The 9,807-nt window shown below is 41.2% G+C and overlaps 1 protein-coding gene across 1 annotated transcript; it reads right to left on the bottom strand.

The window, feature by feature from the left end:
- Positions 1-24: 24 nt before the first annotated feature.
- Positions 25-9,150, bottom strand: LOC146261633 (carboxy-terminal domain RNA polymerase II polypeptide A small phosphatase 1-like). The gene is made up of 7 exons (XM_084667436.1): positions 8,801-9,150; positions 5,989-6,134; positions 5,781-5,882; positions 4,157-4,213; positions 3,301-3,393; positions 3,028-3,213; positions 25-2,707 (listed from the first exon to the last, which is right to left on the bottom strand). Exons 1-7 carry the CDS (start codon positions 8,871-8,873, stop codon positions 2,579-2,581), a joined length of 786 nt encoding a protein of 261 aa, XP_084523562.1. The 5' UTR covers positions 8,874-9,150; the 3' UTR covers positions 25-2,578.
- Positions 9,151-9,807: the final 657 nt, after the last annotated feature.

Genomic DNA, 9,807 nt, shown 5'->3' with positions numbered 1-9,807 from the left:
GTGTAGTGGAAGTTAAACACAAGAGCACTTCAACTGGTCATTTAATTATGTATCATTTATGGAAAATGTCATTATTACATACAGGTTCAACACAATTTGGTATGATAAGACTTGTCACAAACTAAATTACAGCTATTTCAATTGATAAGTAACATGAATGATCCATATATTAAAGTAATTTGTTTGCTTTATTGCTGTGCAAAACAAAATATACATATCTGTATATATATGCATATATTACTGGATGTGCATAAATATGAAACAAAGGTTTAAAAGGCAAAAGATTTCCATGGCGATGGAACGCTAATTTCCAATGCATTAAGAGAATGATTAGAACAAGATACTTTGAGCCACTGAAGGAGATACGTCATACGTTAGATTTTACTGGCGGACTTTGATTTGCAATACAAGCACACACACAAGTACAAGTCTGAAGATGACTAAAACTATCAGTACGTTTTCAGTATTGCAATCCAGGATCCATACTCATTGATGCTGCCTGGTACATTGAGTCCTTGTTGGACATCTCTCAGGTACCTGCTGGTGCTTCTTAGCTACAGTATACTTCTAAAGGCATTGGACAACAGAGAGAACCAATAAGATTAATTGTTTTAAAATTATTTCTCATCAGATCACAGTAATGGGAGGACAGAAAAAACTGATTGTAATGTAATCAGTGAATTGAATCGAAGAAAATGTCTTCAGCATCTAAACTGATTGACACAGGCACTGGGGGTGTTCATCGTGGAATGTGATTTTATAGTCTTTCGTTAAAAATCATAGAAAAATAGTATGATTATTTTTAATACTGATGCTGACTTATTTGTGACTAGTTAATTTAAGCTCCCACTCATATTATTTTTACAAGCCTTTCTTCAAAGCTTTTAGTCAAATACAACAATGCCTCTCTCCTATGCTTTTGTGGATCAGTTTAAAACATGTTTTCCATTCCAACATACAACAAAGATTCTTGGGTTGTTCCAAACCCAGATGAGTACCGATTATTCTTGCTGCATCACATCAGAAGTTTAAAAAAAATAAACTACCCCAATCACCTCTACTATATGGATAGCATTGCATTTGCAGTCCTTTACAACAAATAGGGAAAATAAATTCAAGTACTGTTGGTGGTAAAATGGTGAGGAATGAGTACTTTGGGCAAGCAGAGCCTAAGCACATTTCTTCCTGATGAGAGCAAACAGATGACAAACAGGTTTGTCTAACTCAGCCCTCTATAATAACGACCTCATCTGGGACTCAATCATTCAAACTAAATTAGATAGGAAGGTCACATGGTCTCTGACATCCATGTAATCCTTGATGCCATGATATCTATTGGCACCATGTCTAAGAGAGCTAGAATGGCACATCATCTAGCCACCCGTGCAGGGTGGTCTGTAGTGATTAGAATCGGAATCATTTAAAGTGCTGCTTTGTCGTTTACTCTTTTTTTTTTTTCCCGGTATTTGTCAAGAGAATTCTTCTATGATCTTACATAACCCCAAGGTTTCAATGAAAACATCGGCAAAGAAGAGTCTTCATAAATGCAGTAAGCAGGTTCCAGTACTTTAAAGTACTGATCACATGGGGTTGGTGGCTGGGATATGCTATGTATATTCACCCATTGTGTGTCTTCAATGGGTTTGGCCAGCAGTTTACAGTATGCACACTATTTAAAAAATGTGACTTTCTGTTGATTCTGCTCTAAGTTGGGAAGGAAGTATGAAAGATACAAAAACAATAACACGTTATTCAAGTGTTAAAAACTCCCAACTGTCCATTGATTGTTTTTCTATGAAAGATAACCATCACTCTGCTCAGTCTGTAACTTAAAGTTTCCACTCTTCACAACGTCCAGTCTCACCATCGTCTCCAGTCGCGTTGTCAGTATTCTAACGTTGCAGCTCAGCCTGGTACACTTGTCCTCGCAGGAACATCACTGCAGGCCCATCCGTCGAGACATACACTTCATTAAAAAAAGGCACTGTTTTATTACCGCCATCTTTCTTTTGCATCATGACATCTCTTGACCTTCAGACATCCGCTGTCCTTGAGTGACCCTCTGGCACCACAATGTTCTGGCTGTATCCATGTTTTGAAATTCCCTAACACATTCTAGAAGGTCAGGACCAGACCTACAGTTTACATGATGATCTATAGCACTGTCCATGGTAGGGTGCATTGGGAACCTAATGATAGAGGACGGGAGGGGTGGGATGGGATTGCTGTTGTGCATTTCTTTGTTTCTCCATTTGGTGGCAGCAGAAGCACGGTAAAAGCACTGTGATATTCTCCAGTCCTTGGGGCACTGGAGGTTTATTGGCTGGTGTAAGAGGCTGTGTCTGGGGATAAATACTGAGGGAAAAGTTTGGAAAAGCGGGCTGAACACTACAGTTGGAGCATGTGTTGAATTGGTGTCCAGGGAGGGCATTGGCAGCCTGTAGATGGCAGTAGAGGGACCTGGTGGGGGGGTTGACAATGCTAGCTGGTGGTTGTAGGGCTAGTAGGGTGGTCCTAGCGGTTGTTGCTAGATGGTGGTGGTGGTCCTAGCAGTTTGTGCTAGCTGATGGAGATGGCGCTAGCTAGTGGAGTTCTGTTGTTTGAGGATGGTGTAGACGTTGTCCACTTTACTCAGTTGCTCAAAAAACGGGATGAGGTCCAGGAGCTCAGTGTCAGACATGTCGTCAAACCATGAGGCCACAGGCACCTGGACACACACACACAAAGTAGAGGTAGTATGTATTTCAGCAAGCAATAAATAGTACAGAGCAGACATGGAGACAAAACTAATAACGTTGTTGAAAAAACTATTTCCACAACTTTTCTGTGTGTGTTGGGTCTAGCCCTGAGTTTAGACAGTTTTGCCCTCAAAAACAGGTAAGAAGTGAGATAAGAATTACTTTATAAATCCCATAGAGGAAATTGGTTTGTCAGCCAGTAGCATAAAAAACTGCGAAAGAACAACAATCGAAAGCTCCAAAAAAACAAAAAGCTGTTGTCAGGGATAAACAGGGAGAGGTCTCTTACGGCGTTGCCAGGGTGAAAGACGTAGGAGGCAGGAGAGTTGTCTATGATGATGACCTTGTTGAGATCGCGACCCAGCCTGCTCAGGTCTTTGACATAGTTACCCCGATGGAACACACACGACTCGCGAAACAGGCGGCAACGGAAAGCTCCCCACTTATCCAACAGGTCTGACACTGGGTCTGCATACTGGAGCACACACACACACACACACAAGTAAGTAGAACAATAGTCTATCAGTTAGAAAGACTGTGTGCAGAAGTTCGTCTCTCTCACCTTTGCAAGACTAGCAGTGAAAAGAACACATTCAAACAGCTCCCCCATTCGTTTCAGGAACTCATCCACATGGGGGCGCTTCAGAACATAAACCTACAGACAGGAAGACACGAGACATAAAGGGGCCAGCCGAGAACAACACAAAGAACAAGGGCTGCTATAATGGTTAATACAGGCCATTCCCGAGCAGCTACCAAACCAGAAAATCTTATTCTGTCACACCGAATGAGTCTTTGATTTGAGATCAAAATCCTATGGAGATCAATTAACCTTTAGAGGAGTGAGTTCTAAATAATACCGACGCTGCCACCAGAGTGAGTTATTTTTTCAAAACGAAAGCTAGCTAGCTTTAGTTAGCTTCCGTTACCTAGCAACCTAGCATAATACTTGTAGCAATGCTGCTACCTGCTACTGTTACTTGTTAGCCTCCTAATTGTAAATTTTGAAGCCATACTATAGCGTTTGTCATATAGTTTTTGTCTATCGGAAAATAGTCGGTTGGAATGTTCAGAATCACATGTGTGTGACGGTACTCTGTGGGGCCCGCTTTCGAACGATCACATATACGTGACGCTACTAATTAACGGGTTAAAGTACATTTACAGAGTAACACTCTACATTGAAGCTTTTCTCCCAGGTGTCCTTTGGTTGTGGCCAGAGGTATTTGATGACAGAGGGCGTGCTCCTGAACCAAGTCATCCAGAATAGGCTCTGTCTGGTAAAACAAACTTATCCTGGATTACTTGAACCAGGCTCACTCCCTGGTTCTGATGCGTATGGTTCTGGTGGGTGTACGGTCCATCTTCACATCTCAAATGAGGACTTGGAAGGAAGTCCATGATGAAGATGACCTTACCTGGTGGACAGTACCATCGATCTCAACTGGGATGATGAAGTCTGCATTGCTCACAGGCTGTGAGGAAAATAGAAGTACATTAAAAACACACTCTCACACACAATCTTTGAATACACATAACTATATAGTGAGTAACTGTGTGAGTATGTTTGGTGGTGGATGTGTCTAAATGTTGTTTAAAGATCCCATGACATGCTGTTTTTGGATGCTTTTATATAGGCCTTCGTGGTCCCCTAATACTGTATCAGAAGTCTCTTTCCCGAAATTCAGCCTTGGTGCAGAATTACAGCCACTATGAGCAGTCCCACAATGAGCTTTCCTCAGGACGCGCTGTTTCTGTGTCTGAAGCTTCAAATGTTGTGAGGAGGAAAGAGGCGGGGCTAACTGCCATGCTTCGGTCGTTTGCAAGCCATGATGTCTCGAAGAAAAACCAATGTCGCGCTCGCACAGTCGTAGCTTGTTTTTTCAATGGTGGGCCAAATTGTCTGTGCGGACAAAGCAGAGAAAGGGGAGGTAACCTTCCCTATAGTGACATCACAATAGGGGATTTTCAAAACCGAGCGTTTGAGCTCTCATTTACTAAAAGGTGGAGAAGAATACCCAGAGCTTGGTTTACACCTATTGACATTTCTAGCCATTGGGGGACCAAAGGCAGGCTAAGGGAACTCATATTAATGTTAAATAACCTCCTAAAGTGAAGTTTTCATGTCATGGGACCTTTAAAAGAACAGCAAAAGGCCAGCAAAGAACCCAGTCTCCACACAGCGGTTTCATTAGAACACATTTATCTTGTGTCGTCATCAACCCTGGCCTCTTTTCATAACACCTGCGATACACTGGCAGTGTGTACCCCGAAGCGATTGGACCTACAAAAAGTAGATTTGAGAAAACCGACTTATATGCTGAATTCCCTAGTACAGAAGCAAAATAAAAATTGAGCGGAAGTGCGTAGGAGGGCAGAGCCAGGCTAACCCTATTCTACAGTTTAGAAACAACTGTTGGCTGGACAGCCGACGCCATGATCAATCATTTTTTTACTTTTTAATGTTTCAATTTTGTAATAAATCGGTAAACACGATTGGCCGTTTGTTACAAGCGTTTTGAAGTGTTGTCTTAATATGCTAGGTCTAAAGCCGTTATACTCTACAACTAACATAGTCAAATCTTATCATATTTGTTTATTCAAATATAAAAAATAACAGTGTGTTTTATCATCTTCCAGCCAAATTCGCAAGCGTCACACGTTAAAATTAGACCAGCTGCTGAAATGATCGCTGGGAGCGCGAGCCAACCGTGGCGCTTTGCAGCCTGTATGGACGGTCCTATTGGATCACATGGGCGCCAAAAGGAAAAAGGCTGCGCTTCCAGGCGCTTTGCAGCCAATCATGGCGCTTCGCAGCCAGTGTGTCCCAGGCGTTATAAGGATACAACAATTACATAATAAAAACAGGAAAGTACATTAACTTGGAAAATAATATAAAGTGCATTATGTGGCTTTATGAGGTGGTACCACTTTGATATCAACTGATGAAGATGGAATACATTTAATTTTAATAAGATGGTACACTAGTCTTCCTGGTCACAACCTTTTTACACACACATACACACACACACACACACTGACCTTGAAGGAGCTATGGACCAGTGTTTCGTCCAGATCAATCACCACACAGATCTTCCCAGCATCTTTTGACTTGGCCTGAGGGAGCAGTGGCTTCATCTGGACCTGCAATGATCAGGACCACATGACTGACAATTTATGCTCAAAAAAATAAAGCCTTCCAGCCACTCAGCCAACCAATTGCCTAGTCAGTCAGCCAGTGTTAAGTTACCTTGGAGACAGTTCCATTCTCCTCCACCAGTAGCGGGGCATTGTTGTTGACGGGCGGAGATTCAGCCTGGTCATGACACAGGCAGCAAAACAGGCTGCCAAACAATCCTCTGTTCCTGGGCTTCTTAGAGGTTGAGCCAGGGGGGCCTGGTGAAAAGGGACCAAGCGATAAATAAACCAGCCAGTCAGGATGGAACAGTCAACAACTGATATCATGGATCTAATGTGAGCGGATGAGCCACACCAGTGCTTTAGACCCAAAAAGTGAACAACTAATATCATTGATCTAATAAGGGATGAGGCCTTATTAGTGAGCCATCACAAAGTGTGTGTGCCACTAAGGCTAAGACAGGGGCCTGGGTTTGACTCCAGCCCGGGCCATTTCCGGCACATCTTCCCCGCTCTCTCTCCCCTACATTTCCTGTCACTCTTTACCCTCCTGTCACAATCAAGCAGAAACGCATGAAAGTAAGTAAGTAAGTAAGTAAGTAAGACTTTATTTATATAGCACATTTTATACAGGAATTACAGCTCAAGAAAACATATCTTTAATCTGTGCTGAGGAAACTAGTCCACCACCAAAGGTAAGTTAGATAACTCCTAACCAGTTAACAAACCTTAGTTAAGGCGCTGTTTAAATACTCCTAAAACCACATCCCTCCTTTGACCTATCCAGAAATTGCTGATCTGAAGAGAGCATAAAAGTAACATAGGCTGCTGTATGTGTAGAGAAACCCATTTTGATTTCAACCCATGTACTATCAGAGATCCTCAATGTTCTGGTCGAGGAGGGAGGAAGGAAGCATTGATGGAGGACTCAGACAAGGCCACTTCACTCAACTTCACTCAACTTGTTTCCCAAAGTTCCAGAAACTTACAGTAACCTAATCAGATGCACCTCCCGCTCAACATGACCTCCTGTGGTTGCATAACTGCTGAAACATCCATTCACATTCCTCATGGACACACATACACGTGAACTGAGCTAGGATCTGTTTCCAAGAATGTCCCAAGGGTTCAGAATAAGAATAGAAAACGACCATTCAATCCTATTTATGTATGTGATGATGATACTGGACTATATGTTATTTAACTAAAATGAGGTAATTCAACCAGATCCTAATACAGTATTACAAAGAGATAGAGATCTATAAAAGTACCATTTTGAATAAAATAAACAAAGTAGGAATCAATTAAAGTTTCAGGTTCAGTAATATTTAGTAGGTCAACATAATATACATACATTAAAGGTACATTCTGTAAATATAGTATAGGCCTATATTGCATGTATGTCATATGTTTGGTCAACTTTACTGTGTACATAAATATGGTTATGAGCAGGCTGCGGGAAGAAATGTTCATTAGAGCCAGTGACAGGATGGTGCAATGAATGCCAAGAGACAGTTGATATTATCGTGCAAACAACCTGCTAGATTACACAAAAAAATCACATCTGCATTATATAATTTAGGCCTATATCATCCTAATGGTGCATTTGATGATGCTGTAATATGGTTTGGATTAACGCAACAATTACGCACGTTAGATATCATATTTATTTTAGTCAAATATATCGTCTTTCGCTGCTCCATTTTGGGATTGGCCTTTTGCAAAGGTGCAAACAATATACTGTTTCTCTCCCTTTTCTCTAGATTTCATTCTGTTCTTTCCAGTCTCTCCTTCCCCTCCTCTCAAAAACGTGACTGTGTTACAAAACACACCACTCTGTGTTGTCCATTTCATACCGCTCCTTGCTTTCATTCGGGCCTTTTTTCTTGAATTCCTCACTTTCTTTCTGTCTTTTCTTCCTTTTTTTCCTTCTCGATCTCTGACCCTTTGCTGCCCACTATCCCGGTGGAACCCAAACAGGAAGAGGAAACATGAGGGCAGATTCTTACAGCACACCCACGCCATGGACAGGACTGTCGTCATACTCTACACAATGAGGGGTACTAACCTAGGACACACACCACCACCACCACCACCCCGCACCCACACACACATACACGATACAATGTAACAACACACATTCAGACTTGCTTCACACATTATGTGTGGCCTGTTTATAGCTTAGACGACATGTGTCTAGACTGAAGATTAAGGATGATGTTAGACACTAGAATATATTATTAAAGCTACTTTAAATTTGAATCTTTCTTTTTGAGAGAAATTAGTAAGTAATACAGCACACCTTGATGTCCAACAGCTGCTGTGGGCAGAGTCCAAAATACTTAAAATGTAATAACTAAGTCTATGAAGAGAAAACTTTAGTTTGAAGAAAGGTTTATACAAAACGTGTCCATAGAGTAGGCTATATATATAGCCTTCTTACACCTTCTTTTGTCATAAACACACAGTAGCTATAGGCCTACCCATAATCTCGTCTATTGCATCACCATATAACCACCACTGAGGCACTTTAAATTCGCTTCAAGTATTCGTAATTCACTACACTCGTGGTTGTATATGACCTGGAGAGTGTCTGCATTTTCGAAACTGATGAGGTAAGAGCACACAGTGGACGGTGCAGTGACCATAAGTTGCGTAATGCTCCAAGACAGCGGTGCACCACCCCTTTTCAAACTATTCAATCAGTATAAAGTCATGTTTGATAATGATTAACTGAACAAAAATGATTGGAGACTACTGAGAGAGCAACCGTTGGAGCAACTATTTGATTATAAAAGTTAGTTTTTTTGTTGCTAGAACTGTCGGAATAGCTGGCATCGCCTCTTAATTCGGCAAAAAGGGTTTGACATGTGGGGTACAAAACAACTGTGACGTACGTCTAGAAAACTTAATTAAAAACTTACTCTTGTCTCGAACTGAGTTGTTTGCCTCTTCATCTCTACTAACTTGCGTGATTACTGAGGACTGATTGTCCATCACACCTAGAATCCTAGGAAGTCCTTAGAGTCCTTTCACCAGAAGTTCAAGTGGCCTTTTTATGGCTCGTCTGCTGTCAATAAACTTGCATTAAAAATTATATTTCCTCAGAATATCTAACCCGCATAAAAGCATAATACAAAAACAAGCACGAAATGTTCAATTGCATCTCTGTGATATTAGTCATGTAGAGAATAGGTTTAAAGTTTTAAAAAAAATACACGGTCAATGCATTTACAAAGAAGTTAGTTACTTTGTTTCAATATGGAGTTCAACTCCGCTCTCAATTTCAAGATACAAACATGGAACTGTGCCGTTTCAAGGCCTCCCATTTTACTTAAAGTGGCAACACATCCAGTTTGTCTATAGTGAGATGCTTGTGCATCGTGATAATTGCACGTAAGATCACGACAGTCCCTTAACCCAGAAGTTACATTGTAACTATCAAGGATATGAGATCAATTTTCAAAATGGTCCTGGATACATTTTGGCCGAGTTTTCAAAATCTCCGTTTAAACATAAACCGCCAACTTAATGTGTAAGCACGGTTTCACGCTCAAGTTCACAACTTTTATTCGAAACCTTTCAAACGATTTATCGTTCTCTTGGCCTTGCAGGATCATATTTCAGGTTAAATATGCCGGGCTACAGACAGTTTATTGTGTTTTGCGTTCTTTACTGAAATTTTACCGCTGGCATCACAGCTACCAACCGCACTGTATTCCGTGCCCAAAGAACTTGGCCGTGTTCAGTACAACTTTTTAAATCGCAAAAACGCCCAGCTGGGGTACACTTGAAACCGGATTGCAAACAGGCGAAATGTCAGGGAGCGTCAATAAAGAGTACATACAAATTGAACTATGTTAAATTTTCAAAAGCCTAGCGTAGACAAATGCGTTGCATTCATGTTTACTTGAGCAATGTCGCATGTGTA

This window comes from Hypomesus nipponensis, chromosome 12 (assembly GCF_054491055.1).
Source record: "Hypomesus nipponensis isolate SF chromosome 12, ASM5449105v1, whole genome shotgun sequence".
NCBI classification, from domain to species: Eukaryota; Metazoa; Chordata; class Actinopteri; order Osmeriformes; family Osmeridae; genus Hypomesus; species Hypomesus nipponensis.
Note: the sequence above shows the minus strand (reverse complement) of the source record. Positions and strands in the feature narration are given on the sequence as shown.